At 42.6% G+C, this 20059-nt stretch overlaps 1 protein-coding gene across 5 annotated transcripts in view; it reads left to right on the top strand.

The window, feature by feature from the left end:
- Window positions 1–20059, top strand: part of AFF1 (AF4/FMR2 family member 1) — a 207482-nt gene that overhangs the window by 153635 nt on the left and 33788 nt on the right. For all 5 annotated transcript variants that reach the window (XM_019552822.1, XM_019552823.1, XM_019552825.1 and 2 more), the window contains 4 exons: window positions 826–870; window positions 3493–3579; window positions 4443–4479; window positions 4847–4898. In XM_019552822.1, the coding sequence (XP_019408367.1) occupies window positions 826–870; window positions 3493–3579; window positions 4443–4479; window positions 4847–4898 (221 nt within the window). The remainder of the gene's footprint in view (window positions 1–825; window positions 871–3492; window positions 3580–4442; window positions 4480–4846; window positions 4899–20059) is intronic.

Here is a 20059-nt window from a genome sequence, read left to right as displayed (position 1 = left end):
GCTGTTGTTTCAGGCTGCCTACAAATTTAGGGAGTTGTTATGGTACTAGTTATAATTAAATAATTTTTTCAAGCCTTTCTTCACAACTATGGGGATTAGAAACTTTGTGATGAAAGCATCAGTTCTCAAGCTGTGACTCTAGGCACTGGTAATGTAGTTTGTCTCTGCATTTACTCAGTCTTGCCTCTCTCTCTGAATGTTGTGTGGGTTTGGGGCTTTTCTGATACTGCATGTTGGGGGGATACTTTTAGGTCAACAGAAGTGGTAAAGCAAGTTCTGAAATTGGTGGAAGAGGGTCACTCTGGTCAAAGAAGTGGGTTTGTTCAACATGCTCGCTCTCGCACTCTTGGAAAAAGGTGAGGTTAACAGACAGAAGTCAAGACATGAGAGGGAGCTAAATGAATAGCTGTAACTGCATCGGGGTGTGTCCTTCCCTTTCCCTGTTTGTACCAGTGTCATGGCAATTCTGTGCTCCAAGCTAAGCTGAGTTCCCTTTTTCCTGTGATAGAGCTCTCCAACCATTCAACAGTGGTTGCTGTTGAGGGATATAAACTTCATCTGTTTTTCCTCCCCCTTTCCTTCCTTCCTGTTTTCTCCAGTCAAGAGCTGAAAGCACAAACTTTGTTAATGGTGAGAGTGATTTTTACAACCTCTTTTTCTTGTGATTTTGGGGAACTTCCGTAGTTTAACTTGTGTTATTTTATTTACTCAGTATGTTTTCTAGAAATATCAGATCAGCCTTTGCTCATCTACTTGGATTTCAGGCCAAGAGTTCACAAAAACTGATTGAAAATTCACACTATCTTTCTTTTTTTTACATTTTAGCAAACCTTCCCCAATGATGTCCATTGTGTTGAGGAAATCTTGAAGGTAAGGGTATAGCTGTCACAGTTCAGTTGTTTAAAGTCATATAGTGAAACCCTTGTAATGTTCGCTTGCATGCCCCATTTCCTCCATCCCCCAGATTTGATTAAATTAATATGGGGAGAAATTATAGTGTGCTTCTGTTAGATCAGTACATATTGCGTGTCAGAAATGTCAACTTTGGGCATCCATCAGAGTACACAAATAAAACTAAAAAAATAGCCGTCTTTTCTTGAGTAAATATTCGAGCCAGACTCTAAATGCAATAGCTCTGATTATACACTAAATACTACAGAACCAAAGAATTCTGTCCCTTAGTTCTGGGATTGTTGTTTTTGAATGTGAACCCTTTTTTCCTCCAAAGACACTGAACTCACTATGCCATCTTCACTACCCCTATCCTTACCAGCCTGGGGAGCAAAAATGTGTGTGTGATTAGTATAGGTTTATGTATAGTGTAGGTCTATGTTTCCACAATCTGCTTCCCTCAATGTTGCCTGAAGCAAGATTCAAAATGCTGCTGATGCTTTGATTGCTCTCAGAAAGTAATCTTACAAGGAACTCATGTCCTCTAAATACTTTGTCTACGCAATATAGTACCATGGCAGGAATGGTACACCTGGGAGTACTTCACTGATAAAATTAACAGTCTAGCTTTTAAAATAGGATCTGTATTAATATTGTAGTCCCAGAAAGAAAGAAATCTTTTGCTTGCTCAGGATCCTAGTATGCTAGGCAATGCAGAAATAGGTAAAAAGCCATGATAACAGTACAGTGCTTCAGGGAGCTTGTAATTTGTTTTTGCAACAAGTCACAATTAGTGAATGAGAGAAATGATGGGAGGAAAGAGAGAATACAAGGGAAATGTTTGATCACATTATCATCATTAACATTGTTAACTGTGATAAGAGTTACATAAAGATGATAACTAGATCTGTAAAATCCTCTGCTCACGGTTCTTGCATAGAAATCTCTCTAGATTGTTTTAATGGATGTTTGTAGAGCCAAATATAGCAATGTAGATATATTTCATGGTAAATCTTTTGATTTACATATTTAACTTCCTAATGTTCTTCTTGAAATGCTATTTGGTTGGAAAAATGGCGACATTTCACCTTTTCCCCAATGTTGCTCTAATTAGACAAAAAAAGGATTGAAGACTATGACGTAATAAAGACTTTAACAGCACTGTGCATTTGATTTCGTTCCTACATGAGTGACTTCTGGGAAGTCGGTCTCAAGTTTTTTGACATACTTGAAGGGTGACTGCAATGATGCTCATTCAGAATGATGCAAGGTTAAATTTGGAAGAGAATTTGGGCTGTTAATGAACATTTGGAAGTGTTGAGAAGGAGTATTCTCAGGAAAGGAAGAAAAATGGCAGATCCTAGACAGGTGTTTAATCCTTGGGATAGGTCTGTTCTTTGTCAGCTGCTAAGAACATTGGCAGGAACCAAATCAGTTCTGTCTTCTGATCTTTCCAAGGCCCTTTTAAGTCCCTGGGGCCTTGCCTAGATTAATCTTTATTCAAACAGCAAAGCACGTGTTTAAAGCTGGGAGCCTTGTGTATCCTAAACAGTTCAAACACAGTATTCCAGTTAGGTAACATTTTAGAATCCCTAGTTTAGGCAAGACTTGACTATTAGAATGGACACTTCAGCTGCTGATACATGGCTTGCTTCATTTGAGGAAGCGACTTCTAACTGTGGCTGTAGCTGGCCTACATCTATGCTGGCCAGGGGATAAAGACAGGAGTTTCTAAAGAGCTAGAATTGCCTCGTTCTGTCTTCCTCCTCAAATTATAGGGTAGACCCCAGCAGACAGAGGAACATTTTTCAAACTAGCCAATATGTTGAGGTTTTGCGAGCATCTCCAGTGTGCACAGTCTTTATATCAAAACTACCTGTATTCCTAAAAGGGATGAGGTAGTTCAGCCACAAGTTTTGTAGGCTTGTTACAGTAATCCCTGGTTGAAATTCTGTGGGGTTATGCAGGAGATCTGATCTGGGTGATCATGATAATCTATCCAGGCATTTAAGTCATGTTAGTACATTTCTATACAATAGATTAATGGAGCAGTAGAGGGTTTGTTTAATATAGTGCCTACGTAGACAGCTTCTGCCCCAAATCTGAATGAGTTTTTGAAGAATAAATAGGAACATTGAATGAAGGTGTAATTTAGTTTGACCCCTTTCTGCTATGAAGGTCTTCTAAAAGGGCACCGTTAATTTATTCATTGTGTTACCACTGATGGGTACAGCAACTTTCAAAACAAGGAAGACATACTTTGAAAACCAAAGATCTACGTCTATAAGTCTTTATTTACTTCTTCAATCATTAAATATGAAGGTGACAATATAGTTAGGACTCAGTCATGCAAACACTTCCACTTAATACTTAACTTTAGGCAGATTTCAGTGGGTCTACAAACATGCATAAAGGTTGGCAAATTAAGTTACACAGTTGTCTATTCAGAATGACCAGAATATAAGTTTTGCCATGTTTTTTTCTATATGGGCAGATCCATGAGGAGATTTTCAATGTATTAATATGAATGTTTTAAGCGCTGAACGTCTCCTATATAAAAATGTTTACTAGCCACATTTTTTTCTTTTAAATCCTTTCTAGGAAATGACCCACTCATGGCCACCTCCCTTGACAGCTATCCATACTCCAAGCACAGCTGAGCCTTCAAAATTTCCTTTTCCAACAAAGGTCATATATCTCCTTCTAATGTGTAAAATACAGCTTTCATACCCTTGGGTGTATTTTCAGACCATCTCATTGTTGTTGGTACAGCCTGAGGCTGTTAGATTTTTGTTTGTCTTTAGAAGAAATTATATAAAAGAAATTAAAACCTGATTGATTTCACATGTTATAAACTCATCTCATTTGCTTAGAAATTAGGTCAGCTTCCACTTCTGAGTAATTGGGCTTGAACGGGTTAGACTTGTTACATGCGTCTTTCTGTAATCATCTTCTAGAATTTTTTTAAAGTGAAGTCTGTTTTTTTTTCAGAGTTAAGACATGGTTTTAGCAACAGAAAAAACTTGGGTGAATAACCAAGGGCAAAAACATCTAACTTGCAGGCAGGGGAAGAGTACCATAAAGGTTTTCAGTATGTCATCTGTATTTCTTACAGCACAATTAATTTTTTTTTTTATTTCCTAGTTAAAATGTTTAGTTCTTTTCACTTAAAATTAATGTACTGGTATGTACTCTTAGTGCATGTATCTCTCTTTTTTTTCTTTTTTTTTTGGTCTGTTCTGACCCGAGTACATCTTATGCTTCGTAACATCAAACAGTTAAAGTTCAGGAAAGCATAGGTAGCTCAAGCTAGACTGTTCCCTATGATTTTTTTGTAAGTGTCTGCAATTTTATTTGCAATTCTTGAAAGGTAGAAATTTTCTATACCTTTGCAAAGTCAGCCCCTCAACCTGCAAAAGTGAGAGACCAAAGTGCAAATTGCAAGCAGACAATATTGTAATTAATAGTAAATAAGATTTGATTGGGGAGGGTATGTGTGTGTTAATCCAGTACTTTCATGTTTTGCTTTTTATTGTGCTCTGTCTTTCTAGGAATCCCAGCATGCTGGATCAGTAATACAAAGCCAGAGTAAGTAAAAATCCAAAGTAGACTTCCTGTTGTAGAAGGGAAACTATACAGTGTGTGTGATCAGAAGTATCTAATTAGGAGCACAAATGCCAGCTCTTTCTTGAACTTTGGTTAATTTAAGCAATTCCGAACTTTGCCTGATTAGGGTATTTTATTTCTATGTAACAAATAAGTAATAATGGTCAAACTATAAAATATTAGGAAAACCTATCTTGATTGGCAAGCAGCCATAACGATAATCTACATAAGCACTGTAAATCTGATAAAATTTTGTAGTTGAAAGCCTCATTATACACAAATAAAAAATTATTCAATAAAATATTGTGCAGTGGGATGCAGAAAACCAACTGTTTCTTTGGTTTTACAGAACAGTATGATGCATCTTCAAAAACATTGCCTAGTTCTCAGCAAGGAAAATCGTAAGTAACATCATTTTTCAATAACACATTCAGTTATGAATTCTGGCCGTGGTTTTCCACTTTGTTTTTTGCACGGATTGAGCTTTTAATTTCTATAATTAGTAGGGCTAGATCCAGTGGCCATTGGTGTTGACAGAAAGGCTTTCTTGTAATTTAAGTGAATACTATACCATGTCATTAATAAATTATTTTAAATATTAGTGCTAAGGCTTTCCCTTCTTTAATTCTTTCACTGCTTAATGTCCTGCCACACTATCTGAACTTATACTGATTTATACATGAAATTGAATCTTCGGTGCACATTCACTTTTTGTTTCTTTTTATGACCCAGTATTAATGTCTGTGAAGTTTAGGAAAGCTCCCAGTACCAATATTTCTTATAGATAGAAGTACTTGCCAGTTTGATTTGTTGGTTTCCAGTTCTTGGATAAACATTTGCCCCTCCAAGTGTCAAGTTTTGGCCCCAGAATTGTCTCTTTTTTAGCCCTTGGATTAATGGTAGCTTTTTGGAAAGGATAGATACAAATATGACGTGGCCCTATAATGTTGGTCTTTTTTGTTGTTTTTGGTTGTCCAAGAAACAGTTTCCTGAGTGATTTGGTTGCTGGTTTTGCATTTGTTAAACGTGAGCAATTGTTGTAATCTTTCAGATTGCTGAAGGTTTTTTTCTGCTGCTTGATCAAGATTGTGGTTGAGCTAAATACTTAAAATTCTTCAATTCTAACCATCTGATAGCCATCTATAGCATATGTGAAGAAGTTTTTCTGGCTACACCTGGCTATTTACTTTTCTGCCTCTGTGCTCTGCCTTTTTAACTACAGGCTTTTTACGGTCAGCGAATTTTTGTGTGCGTCTACAACTGAGGGGTTTTCAGTACAGTTAGCAAAAATGTTTAACCAGGTATCTTTTGATTTAATCTCTGTAGTTTTATTGCAATTGAAAACTATACTGGATATACACAAACTGTCAATTAATGGTTCTAAGTGTAATATTCTAATTTCAAGTTGATCCTTATTCCCTCCAAAAAAAATTATAAAAATCACACTTAAGCTAATCCCCACAAAGAAGTTATTTATTAGATCCCATACAGTCTTGAGTTTAGTACTTGCACTATTTTGGTTCAGACGATAAAAACACAAAGGCAGATTTTTTTTTAGTGTAATTTTTATCTTAATATTTTTAGTGCATTTAACCCCATTGAATATTGTCCTTAATTATTTGATGCTGGATTTTGTAAGGGCAAAAGCAGTTCAAGGGCTTCCTTGACTTCCTTTTCAGGGGAAAAGCTTTTATTTATTTATTTATTTATTTATTTTGCTTTTTATTCCCCCCTCTGAAAACTGAACTTGAAAATGTGGGGTTGGCCTTATATGCAGGGTCAATTTATAATTGGAATAATATGAGATAAGTTAAAAAGAAAATGGAATGGAATGTGCTGTGACCTTTTCTTACTACATCCTGTACTCTCTAATAGGAATCCTTACTGGCATATTCTTTATTGCATTAAAAATTGGTAATTTACATATGTAATAGCTTTGTTTATAGAACCAGTTCTTTAAGATTTCAGAAATTGTACATTGTCCTTATGGTAAAAGCGGATTTACAGACTAAACTAAAAAAGCTTTTTAAGTTATTACTGCTCCTTAAGTAATACTTCCTATGGCCTCAGCCATACAATCAGATGTGTAGCGAGACCCAGTGACGCCAGTGGAGTTTCTCAGGGGTAGAGAATTCTACCCATGTGAATCAAATTGTGAGATTGTAGTGTCAGGTCTTTGTTTATAAAATCAAAGTCTGTGGAAGTGTATTTCAATTAGCTGTGATCAGGGGGACTACCACCACTGCTGGCCTGCTGAGCAACCCTTGCAAAGCCAGCAGGCCAAAGCATTTACGGGAGCCCACCCCGTCCCAGCCCTGGTACAATCCGTGCGCAAGGCAAGAGCCCCCAAGGGGACACTTGCCTGCCTGTACACAAATGCCAGGAGCTTGGAATAAGCGGGAGGAACTTGTCCTCCTGCTTAACACAGATGATTACGATGTCATAGGGATAATGGAGACCTGGTGGGATTCCACCCACGAATGGATCATGGGTATAAACGGCTATACCTTGTACAGGAGAGATCAAATAGATAAAAGGGGTGTATCTCTCTATGTTAAGGAAAGCAACATGTCCCTGCAAGCTGATGTTGGCAACCAGGGTGGATGACTGGAGACCCTCTGAGTTAAAATCTGCGGGGAACTCAGCACAGGGGACACAACAGTGGGAGTCTACTACAGACCTCCCACCCAAAGTCAAGAGTTTGACCAGGAGTTTGCCCAGAAACTGGCTGAGGCTGCATGCTCCAGGACCATGGTTGTCATGGGTGACTTCAGCTACCCAGACATCTCATGGGAGGATCACTCAGCAAAATCTGAGCGGTCGCAAAGCTTCCTATCGTGTGTGCATGACCTCTACTTGACTCAAGAAGTCTACGGGCCAACAAGAAGTAAAGTGCTGCTCGACCTGGTACTGGCTACTGGGGATAACCTAATCGGCGACCTAGTGAGTGATGGGAAGCTGGGTGACAGCGCCCATGAGCTGATCACTGTCGCCATCCACCGTAAAGCTGGCAAGACAGTCAGCAACATGGAAATCCTGGACTTCAGGAAAGCTCACTTTGACAAGCTCTGGAGGCTTGTCAGTGAGGTCCTAAGGGACCACAGCCCCAGGGGGAGGGGAGTCCATGAAGAGTGGCTGCTCCTCAAGGGAGCGATCCTCAGTGTACAAGCTAAGTCTGTTCCATCTTGGAGGAAAGGCAGCAAGAGGGCACAGCAGCCCCCCCTGGCTCTCCATGGATCTAGCAGACCTGAGGCTAAAAAGAAAGGCCTACAAAGGATGGAGGATGGGATTCACCTCCAATGAGGAATATTCTGCACTGGTCCAGTCCTGCAGGGAGCAAACCAGGAAAGCCAAAGCTGCAACTGAACTCCAGCTAGCTTCGAGTATCAAGGACAATAAAGTCCTTTTTCAGATATGTGGGGAGCTGGAGGAAAAGCAAGGGCAACGTTGGACCCCTGCTGAACCAGATGGGACAACTGACACCCAGGAAAAAGCTAACCTATTAAATGGGTACTTCGCGTCAGTCTTTCATCGATCTCATGGGACACCCATGCCCACTATGGGACAGGGAGGTCCAGGTGAGGGAGATCCCTGGCCTCTCATCAATGCTGACCTCGTGAAGGAACACCTTGAGAAGCTGGATACCTTCAGGTCAGCTGGACCTGACAATCTACACCCCAGGGTAGTCAAGGAGCAGACGAGCATCATAGCCCAGCCCCTGGCACAGATCTCTGAAAACTCCTGGTGCTCTGGTGAAGTGCACAAAGACTGAAAGAAGGTCAATGTGGTGCCTATCTTCCAGAAAGGGAGGAAAGTGGATCTGGCTAACTATAGGCCCATCAGCCTGACTTCTATCCCGGGGAAGGTCTTAGAAAAGTTTATTAAAGAGGCCATCCTTAATGGACTGGCTGACGCCAACATCCTGAGGGATAGCCAGCACCGGTTTTTACGGGTAGGTCTTGCTTGACCAATCTCATTTCCTTTTACAACCAGGTGACCTATCACCTGGACAAGGGAGAAGAGATTGATATCATATATCTTGAATTCAAAAAAGCCTTCGATCTGGTAACCCATGATCACCTCTTGGCAAAACTGGCCAATTGTGGCCTTGGGTCCACCACGATCCGCTGGCTGGAGAATTGGCTCCGTGGTCGGACCCAGAGGGTGGTAATTGATGGAAGTCAATCATCATGGTGCCCTGTGACCAGTGCGGTCCTCCAAGCTCTGTCCTTGGACACATTGTTCAACATCTTCATTAATGATGCGGACGTTGGAGTCAGAAGCCAAGTTCACCTATGACACCAAACTTTGGGGCAAAGCATCCACACCTGAAGACACAAGGGCGATGCAGGCTGACCTGGACAGGCCCAGTAGATGGGTGGACGAGAACCTGATGGTGTTTAACACCGAAAAATGCAAGAATCTCCACCTTGGGAGGAAAAACGTGCAGCATGCTTATAGGCTCGGCAGTGCTACGCTGGCTAGCACTACGTCAGAAAGAGACTTGGGGGTCATGTCTGACCACAAGATGAACATGAGCCTTCAATGTGATGCTGTGGCTAGTAAAGCGAGCAAAACGCTGGCTTGCATCCATAGATGCTTCTCAAGCAAATCCCGGGACATCATTTTCCCCTTGTACTCGGCCTTGGTGAGGCCACAGCTGGAATACTGCATCCAGTTTTGGGCTCCACAATTCAGAAAGGATGTGGAGAAGCTTGCGAGAGTCCAGAGAAGAGCCACACGCATGATCAGAGGTCAGGAAAACAGACCTTATGATAACAGGCTGAGAGCTGTGGGGCTCTTTAACCTGGAAAAGTTCAGGCTAAGGGGTGATGTGATAGCCACCTATAAGTTTATCGAGGGTGATCACCAGTACCTGGGGGAACATTTGTTCACCAGAACGCCCCAAGGGATGATGAGGTCTAACGGTTATAAACTCTTGCAAGACCATTTCAGGCTGGACATGAAGAAGAATTTCTTTACTGTCTGAGCCCCCAAGGTCTGGAACAGCCTGCCATTGGAGGTGGTTCTAGCACCTACATAGTACACCTTCAGGAGCAAATTGGATGCTTGTCTTGCTGGGATCCTATGACTCCAGCTGACTTCCTGCCCTTTCAGGCTGGGGGCAGGACTCGATGATCTTCTGAGGTCCCTTCCAGCCCTAATTTCTATGAAATCTGTAATGATATTCCTTCCCAGCTCACTTCAGCAAAGAAATACTGGAGGGAAAATGTCTTCAAGTTAAGATTCTTAGGAAAATTCAGCTCTGCTTCCATTGATGTGAATTCCAGCATTAGGCCACAGTATAGCATTTTGAAAATTCTGAATTTAATGCTTATAATTTGTAAGGGACTGGCAACAGAGGAGGGAAGAAATGCCAGCTGTAATAGAAAAGTGTGTGCTCATGAAGAAGGTTAATAATTGCAACACTGACTTTGTAACATTAGTAGCAGGTGAAAGCTGTAACCAATGAAGTCAGTTAATTATGGTAATTGTTTAAAAGTAGTGTTGTGTGTGGTGAAGTTCTTAGTCCTGCAAGGTTACTCTGACCAGATGGCAGTATTGATGGATTCTGAACCTTGAAAAACAGTAATTCACATGTTTCTAAGCAAAGAGTACTAAGTGACCCATGTGCAATTCAAATAGGAGGGTAATTGCTGAATCATTGGACGTTTAGCAACTGCTGCAGCATTTAAAATTCTCTCAGTGCTATAGAAATAGGAATGTGATTTTGTGACAATTAGAAACCCAAGAGGGGCGCTTCCCCAAATACTTTATTTAACCATTAACAATCAAATTATGTAAGAGGCAAGGATTTTTGTTGGAGATGTCCTTTATTGGTACAGCTGGTCCAATAAAAAATCCTTGCCTCTTACATATTTCCTGGATCATCACAGCTACATCACTTCAACACTACCAAAAGGGTCTAATTAGGTATCTCAACATGGTTCAGAACAAGTTTGGGGTAGGGACAGGGTTCAGACCTAGTTTATGCTTTCTTTTTCCTGCTGATTTAAACTGAACCTAAAGGGAAAATGTATTTAAGTGCTGCAATGCCTATCAAACATACTTAAAGTGATATTTTGATCTAATGCTAACCTTCCATCCTATATTAGGGGTTCTGTAATGGTGGCTCAGTCCACAGGACTACAGCTTCCTCAGTTTTACTCTGTTCGTGCCAAAGATGGCCTCTTCAATGGCTTGTTCCTAAGAAAGATGCTTCTTGCTTAGAAGTTGTCCAGTGTCAGTAGCTCCAGAGCTTTTTTCCTTTGCCAGCTTGGAGGATGCCCTGCAGGAATGACCTTTGTTTCAGCTGTGTCTCCTTTGGATAGACTAGCCATTAAGGTACCACTCCTGACTACAGGGAATACAGTCTAGCATAGATCCCTGTTTCAGGGTGCAGTGTAAGCTATGTCTTTTGAGTTCAAGTGGGTTCAGGGGGATGGAGACCATTCAGGGACTGATACTAGGTCTTGGTTCATGCTCTAGAGCTGGGGTGGCCAACCTGCTGCTCCGGAGTCCAAACTTCCGAGTCCAACCTGAGTGCTCGCTGCAAGCAGTAACATCATGTGACATGACATAACGGCTATGGAAGCTGATTACTGTGTGCTTGTGCAAAGATTCAAGGAGATGCATATTAACTTCTGAAGAGCCGTGTGTAGCTCCAGAGCCACAGGTTGGCGACTCCTGCTCTAGAGCAAGGGTGTCAAACTCATCCTGCCCATGGACTGAATGAGGAACGCTGGACCAGTTTGCAGGCCAGATCAGGCCTACAAACTAGCCCCAAGCACTGGATCCAGCCCACAGGGCTCCTCCCTGCACCGTGCCCTGCCTTCTCCCCCACCCCACAAAAAGACTTTGAAAAACCTAGGAGTAAAGAATCATAACTTGCTTCATCTTCAGAACACACCTGCCTTGATGGAGTGCTGATGTTTTTAATGGTTTTCTAGGCCTGTTGAGAGCCTTTCTTTCTCTGCATATTAGCAGCAGCGAGTATCCTTTCTACACCCAAACTCCAAGCACTGTCGCCACCTAGAAGAAGTGTATGTTTTTGTGCAATGGAAAGTGTAGACAGATTATGTTCAATGTAAGTGCAAGGGCTTCCAGTCCCAGCATTCCTAGCCCAACAAGCATCAGTTTTCTAAACTGAACAGAGCTTGTGAGGTTCTGCCTATTGTTAGTTCTTTAGATCATCATACTGATTATGTCTTTTAATAGGGAATTTCATTTAAAAAAATCCCACTGGTGCCGAATAAATTAGAGACATGATGTAATTTAAGCTCTCAGGCTTGCTAAGCTAAGGCAATGTTCCCACTAGAGACTCTTGATAAAACTCCTTACCCCAGGGAAGCTTTACCACAAGAGTGATATACAGTAGAAGCCTTTGAAGTTGTTGGACCTAATTTTCTGCTACCTTGCTAAGATGCAGACATGTTTATTTTATATAGAGAGAGTACAGAATGCATCCCCATGCCGTATGAGAAAATGATAGTCTGTCTTTCTAGGGGCCCTCATACACTCTACTGAGGAGCGAATGGCTGAATGAAGCTCAAGGCAGTAAAGTCACTTGCAAATTGTTACAGCCAGAGTGACTCTATTATGGTTGCCAGGGAAAAGAGATATCTTAAATCTCACCCTTTGATAATGTTGGTAGAAGCCTATCTTGCTGATGACTGCTTTATCAGAACATCAAAGCTAAATCCTTCCAGAAAACTGATTGGAGACATCTGCATGTGCAGTCAACCAAAATAACATAGTGAGTTTAGCAACAGAGTGGAAAAGAAGTGACTAAGATTTGCATATAAAATAAACTAAGCCATGATTTGCCCAGCGACTTCATCACCCTCTTCTTGAACTGGTGCATCTCTGATTTTTCATTTGTGCAACAGGCTTTTCTTTCTTTGCTCTTCAAAATGTACGTGACTGTCTGAAAATTCAGCTGCCTCCAGTAGTTCACATTGCAAAGTATAGTTGACTGAAAACAAACAATGTTTGTGTTGGTTAATTAGAGGTTGAAATCCCTGTGCATCTGTGCGGCCAAATTAAGCATTCAGCTCTACAAAATATGCAAGGATTTCCCAGATGGCTTTCATTCTTGAATACAGGCCTCAAGTTAGCACCTGGCTTCACTGGAATGGAAGTAGCCTTTCTTTTTTAAAGACAAGATGCCAAGCTCTTTTTTACTACTGTGTCTCTGACTAGCCTGGTGGAGAGAGATCAGCTTGTGCATTGTTGAGTTCCTGTCTGACATACTACATTAGTTTTAGAACTGCTTCCCTAAGAAAGCTCCCTTTTTAATAGATTTGCACAGAGGGTGACTATGTGTATATAAATGGTAGTTTCTACAGACTGTGTAAAATTTGGCAACTCCTTGAGCTAATTAAAGTGTTAAAAATTATTAGCCTGAGTTTCTTTTCTTTGACTGGGCTAACTTGTTGAAATGTTATTTGAGAACTGGCTTTCTGTTTATCTATGTGAACCTATGACTCATTTGACACCTGATTGTCCTTTCTTGATCTTGGGTTGAACAACCAAATGTCATTGATGCATTTTACTCATGGGTAACATATGTAATGAGCAGGGATCCTGGTTTTCTCTGATTTAAAAATTGCCAATTCTCCAATTTAAAAATTGCCAATTCTCTGATTAAAAACCCAAAATCCATGATAAAAATTAAAGGCCCCCCACAGCCCCCTCCCCAATGCTGGTGCCCCACACTCCACCCCCACAGTCTCAGCAGCCCTCCTGATGCTGCTTGCAACAGCCTGCCAGACCCACAGACATGCAGACACAAACACTGACACCCACCCCAGTAGGTAAGAGTGTGGGAGGGTAGGGGTGGGGCAGAGCAGGGGAAAGGGAAGGTGCTTGGGGGGTAGATTAAGAGCGTGCCCCTGTGCCCACTCCCAGGAGCAGGGCTGGGGGGTGAGGGCAGAGGTGCCACTGTGGGCCTCACACGTGCTGGCCGGCCTGACAGGGTTCGCATATAGAGGCTGCCATTGCAACTCTCCCACTGCACCCTGCACTACCATCCCACGGCCACCTGCATGGCTTTGTGGGCAAGTGGCACAGGGCATGGCAGCGGCAGTGCAGTGGCAACCACCATGTGTGAGCCACATATGCCACCTGGCCAGGGGGTGGAATGGAGGGCTTGCATGCAGCTGCATGGCTCCATGGCAATGCAGGGTGATGGCGGCTGCATGCAGGCTGAGGGGGCTTTGCGGGCAAGTGCTGCCACTGCAGAACCATGTCCTTTGCCCCTGGATCCTAGAAATAAGGGGAGCTTGGGGGCTGTGGGACAGGGCTGGAGAAGGTGGTTGGGGACTGAGGGAGCAGGGGATGCTGCAGGCCCCAGGTGGCACACCACAGCTGGGAGCAGGGCCAGGGGGTGAGGGCAGGGTTGCCCGTCTGCGGGGGGGCTTTGTGGGCAAGCTGTGTGGGGTGCAGTGTGGTGGTGCTCGCACACATGCTGCCCAGCCGCTTGCCCAGGGGAGGGGGAGGAGGAGGCTCACATGCAGCCAGCTGCACAGCTCTGTGGCCAGCTCTGTAGCGGTGGCAAGGGATGGGGGTGTGGGGGCTCACACACGCCAGCCGCTGCCACTTACCTGCAGGGCCATGCCAGTGGTGATAGTTGCTGCCTACAAAACCTCCTGCTGATGCCGCAGAGCCGTGCTCAGAGTTGTATCAGAGAATTTGCAATTTTTAATTGGAGAAAACCAGGGTCCCTGGTAATGAGGTACTTCTTAGGATCATGCAAAATTAAAGAACATTTCCCAGTGAAATAGTTGTAGTTTTAGTGTTCATCCTCATGTTGTCCTGGTGCTTTTTACAGTGTTGTATCTGAAATACAGACTTTTTTTAACCTAACTAGGAATTTCTTTAAACTGTTTGGCAGGCTGAGGCTTGTGGCTTGGAACTAGTATTGAGATATGAAATATCCACTGCAGGTGATTGGCTCAAAGATGACCCCAGAGTAGTTAACAATCATCACCACCATCTAGGCTAAGTACAGAAAGTCAAAAAGACCGAGGCTGAATCGATTCAATCTTCACAGGTTAGTCTAAGCTGTATAAATTGAGCCAGTAAGCAAGTGAACAGACATTCACTTTTGATTTCAGAAATGCAGCCATATGCCTGCAGTGGCCCAGGCCAGGAGCTGGAGCATGCCTCCCTGCTGAGCTGGAGCAAGCAGTTTGGGCCAAGGCTAGCCCATCCACCCTGCAAAGGGGCATTTGCAGGGGAGATGCAAAGCATCCTGGGATGCTGGAGGACTGTGAGTTAACTTGAATTTGGAGGGGATCTGGGACAGAAGTTTAATAAAACTATTTAACCTAAACCTTAATGCTAAATCAGTTGTCTGATGCTACATCCATCCAGGTTTATTTTAAATTGGTTTCAGCCATTTTGAAAGCAGTTTATGTGCACTGAACTTCTGTTGTGTTACAAATTTGAACCCATTTCCAATCACTTATACAGGTTTATGTGTAATTTCTGTCCCTAGCCCTAGAGTCTCATTGATTCCCTAGAGACTGCAGAAAGATGAGACTCTCCCGAGTCCTAAAGGACAGTGGCAATATTAGATTTCTCATTTTATCCCCTTTTTCTATTGTTTCAAAAAAGTGGGGAAAAGTGCCATGAAGTTGGGTATGTGCAATAAGGTGATGCTCTGAAAATTAATGGAAAGAAAATGTTCAGAGGAGCAGTGGGGTTAGATGCTTAACACAGATGAGATGGAGGGCTTGCTCATCCAAATACTGTTGGCTTCAGTGTGACCACTTGCCTGAATAAGGATGACTCTAGGAATAAAGTTCATAGGACCTGACTTGATTTTAGAACACAGGTTACGCAGGGAGAATAGTTGCATCTTGTGGGCAGAGGAGGAAAAATTTTGTACTGTTTCAATGTGTGTGCAAAAGTAATGAACTAGAATGGTGTAATTTTCAATGAGCTTTGACTTGCATGAGAATCCTGCAAGGAGAGGAACATATACAACTTTAACCAGATTTTTTCTGTGAACTCTTGCTTTAACAGCTGCAAAGACATGTTTGAACAAAAGACTTAGTCGTTACAAAATAATCTTAGGAAAAATGTAACTGTAACACCAGCAGTGTAAAAAGTAGTTAACCTGTCCAGATTTACAGGAAGTCCTCTGTGGGAATCCCTGATCTTATTCCAGCATTGCAGCAATAATAATATAGCTAAGGCTGACAGGCCATTCTGTTCTATCCTCTTGCTTTCAGGTGCTTACAACTATAAAAAAATTAAATAAAATTACTAATATTTATCTCTAGATTCCGTCCCTGATTTTCAGGCCAGATGCAACTTTTTCTTGGATTATGTCAATATATGTTCCACTTGGCAGTACATCATGCAAATGTAACTGGTGTTCTGGAGGAGAGAATCATGACACTCTGGCTAGGAACAGATGTTGCATTTGTCCCTGAACAAGTTGTGTCAGTGTTTGGTGCTGAAACAAAAATATCCCAAAATTCATGTGTACACACACTGCCTTTCTAATCGGGGATTGGTGAGTGTCTGAATGCATTGTCATTTTTCTGCTATTGATTCACTAACACAGTCCCAGGATAACTTACACCCCGGGGAATTATGTGCACAAAAATTCAAAATTTATGCACTGAGACCTGGGGCCTGCACATGGTGGCATAAAACCAGCCCTGCCTGGCCTGCTACCACATGCCTTTGAACCAGACCATGCTGGCTCCATGCCAGCATGTGGGGCTTGCAGCACTATAAATAAGCGCACCATTGAGCCAGGCCAGATCTGTACCTTCATGTGGGGCTTCTAGCACTCTAGTAGGAAGCCACACAGGAGGCACAGAGCCAACCCAGCCTGATGGCACGCAGACTGGGAGCCTCAGAGAATCGCATGCCAAGAGACTGGGTGGGCTCTGTGCCTCCACATGCGGCTTCCCACTGGAGTCGGCCTGGCCAGGCCGAATCATGTGGCTCCTGCCTGCTATGTTGCAAGCCCCGCACGCTGGCATGGAGCCAGTCTGGTCTGGTTTGAAGGCACATACTAGTGGGTCGGGCCCAGATGGCTCTGCCAGCACGTGCAGCCCCTGGGACTCAGCTTGAGGTGCACGCCACTGCCTGCTGCAGTCATGAGTCCCCTGAGGGCCTGCTGCTGCTTCTGCTGGCAGCAGGAGCTGTGCACTGTGGGGGGAGGGGGAGCCCCAACCCACAAACCCCACATCCACTGCCTCTCCAGCGGGCAGGAGCTCCCCTCCCCACTCACCAGCTGTCCAGTTAAGTGCCACTGTGCTCAGTGCCTTTACGTGGGGCTCCGAGCTGGAGTGCTGGGAGCCCCATAGAGGTGGAGGCATAGAGCCCACCTATGTTAAAGTATGCAATATTTTGCAGTTATGTGTGGGCATGTGTTTTGTGTGCAAAATTATACAGGTGCATAATTGCATCTTCTCTGAGAGGTAGTAACTGTTTACGCACTTTTCAGTATCCCCAGATAAACTGTTAGTACCTTTCCCACTAGATAAAAGTACTGACTCTTTAGGAGTTATTCTGGGACAAGGAATATAGATGTCTAAACAATCACACTTTGGTCTGGGATAAGTGGTGTCTATTTGTAGCCATAAATTCCAGAACAAAGTTAAGGGAACCATGCCAATGTAAAAGCAGTACAACGGAGTAGTAAAATCTGGTGGTCAGGATGAAGAGATTTATGATCTGTGGGATTTATGTTCCTGGTTCAGTTGAACTTTCTTTTTCTAAAGCTTTGACTGGTACTTTTGACAGAAATGTGATTTACCTTTCCGAAAGCTTTAGTTCAGGTTCATATACTGACCTATTTTATTTTTCTTCTGTCACTTGGTGAGGTGCCAAATATATAGCTGGAACATCACATATTAAATGTCAGGAAACCATCACCACAGAAAACTAACTTGTATGGTGTTTTCTGTAATTGAACCTCTTCCTAATGCCTGCTGCTCCTGCTTTCATGCTGTGATGGAAAGCAGTGGTGTTCTTTTAATTCCCAATCTTCATCTGCCATGTTGAAACTTTAAGGCTATGTCAGATTAGCAATGCCAGTTAGTTTTGCCTGACATACCCAGTCAGGTTTTTTCCCCAAAGAAACCAATACCCAAGGGGCACAGAAAGCTCCCTTTTGTTTTATGACTAAATGCAATTTGCAAATAAACATTACTGTTTAGATATTGCTCTCAATATATTAAAATACTTGTACTCTTTCAATTGCAAACCACATCTTAAAAAGGGATCTTGGGAATATCTGTAGCTCTCTTTGACCATCCCATAACACCCCTAAGGAAGCTACAACAATTGTTTATTTAAAAAGTGTCCCACTTCACATGTCCAAAAGACGATAATTTTGTGTGTGTTTTTGTTTAAAACACTTTCTGAAATCTGACCCAAAGTAGCACTGGCATGTTTTACCATAGTGTAGATTCTTTATTCACTTTTTATAAATCTTTCTGATTAATTATAGACATCTGAAGTCCTTCTGTAGGATTTCATTATTTGAATTTTTCTATGCTTTTTTCTTTCTCTTTTATTTCACATTAAAATATTTTTATCGAGTTCAGCAATAGAGGGGAAAATTAACACAGAGATCACTATTATTAATTCTCTGGATATATTGGAATGACACCCTCCTGTGTTTGTAGCTTTACTGATATAGTCCATTGACAGATCTCCTTCAGAGGATAGCATTAGTGTCATCAAAGCTGAAGTCAAATTTCAGCTGGATTTGTTTTCATTAGCAGAGCCTTAGAGAGAAGTTGATTCACTGGCAGCCGCTATGCTCAGGTACCTAACAAGTCCTGTGGAACTTGTGTGTTTTATTTGTGATATGGGCATGTAGTGTAGCATGGGGACTTCAGTTAGATTTAATGCTCTCTTCCTTGCTTTACTCAGGCCTGGGATGTCATGGGGGGTGGGTGACTTGGCTTCTGTAAGAACACAAATGATTTTGTAAGGTATTTCATTTACAGTGTTTCCTGAAGCTTGAAAGCTGTGCTTTTTCATGATACAATACAAGGAAGCTGTGTTATACGCTGAAAGAGTAGAGAGGAGTTATTTATTTTTGTTTCATTTTTGTTAAGAGTCATTAGAGGAAACTGTAAAATTTGAAGCATGCAACAAAAATAAAAACTCTCTAAATGAGGACTCATCAGCATATGACTTATGGGCCAGATGTAGCCTGTGGAGAGCAACTGTATACAGCCTGTAGAGCCAGCAATATGTTGGTGGTGGGAGAATTTGCCCACAATCTGGCACTAGGCAGCTCAGAGCTGTGCTCACATTGCAGCTGGGGGGTGGGGAGAAGTGGTAGGGGGGAGCCACAGGAACAGCAGCTAGGTCAGAGCACTGGTCCACCTTGGACCCAAACCAGGTTGCTCTGACCCAAGACTCTGAAAAGTTGCTGACCTCTACTCTAAACAATTGCTTGAGCGTCTCTTCATTTATCATGTTTGTGCAATTCTCAGTAGTATTAATGGGAATAACATGCTTACACACCAAAGGGGAAGGAGTAGCTTTTCCTCATTAAATTTTGAATTGTGGTACTTTAATCTGTTTCTTGACAAACCGAACGTACACTAAGAGAAATCCAGGGTTACTATTCAGTCATAAATGCCAGTTAATGTCTGACTGTTAAAATAGATCTTATCCAACTGACAAGCTAATTGTCCCTTCAGTTTCATTTAGATTTGGGATTCGTCATTTCCTGTCCATTTCCTGTTGTGTAGAGCTGCTGTTTGTTAAGCATCTGCCAAGTTTCCCCCAAGGATGGCTGTAATTTCAGCGGTTGAGTAATTCTGGGGAAAATGTGCATCAATCTGTGTTTCCTGAGTGCTTTTGAGTATAAATGTCAAATACTAAATTTGTCCAAATCTAAGGTGACTTTGTATTTAAGTTGACCTCCCAATAATTAGATTCTACATGTGCAGACTTGATAATTTTGCTATAATTTTCCACGTATAGATTTGGAGGGTCATCTTAAATTCATGCCCCCATTGTGGACGAGGAGTTGAGCAGCCTAACCCCCAACACTTCCCCCTTGCTACCTGACCTCAGGGTTGGAGCTGGAGATGCTTGCTGCTGCTTCCTGGCTGGGTGGGCAGGCAGGGGCTGGAGCCAACGTGTGCTCTGATCTGGGGTGGGGCAAGAGCTGAAGCTACAACTCAGGGTAAGTGGCAGGGGGGGAAGAAGGGGAGGGAAGCACAGGGCAGAGGTTGCAGGGGGAAAATCCAGGATTTGTGGGTTAAGCAAGGGTAGAGCCCACCACTGAGTTCAGGGTGCAGAGCCCTGTTGGGGGCTGCATGTTGGCAGCAGAGCAGACAGTAGCTGTCTGGATCCCTCATGCCACTAATCCCACTGTTGCAAGTAGGTCCAGATCCTACTTACAAGGAACCTCACAGTCCAACCCTGACTGAAGCAGAGGCTGGATGAGTTTGACAGTCGTGTCTTAAGGATTTTCAAAAATATGCTAAGCAGTTGCCAGAATTTCAAATCCATGTTTCCTTGGCTTTGCTAGAGAACTTTGTGGGGAGTCTCTCAATAAATGTAC

Source organism: Crocodylus porosus, unplaced genomic scaffold (genome assembly GCF_001723895.1).
Source record: "Crocodylus porosus isolate Cpor-Errol unplaced genomic scaffold, CroPor_comp1, whole genome shotgun sequence".
NCBI lineage: Eukaryota > Metazoa > Chordata > Crocodylia > Crocodylidae > Crocodylus > Crocodylus porosus.
This window is presented reverse-complemented; position numbering and strand designations above follow the sequence as displayed.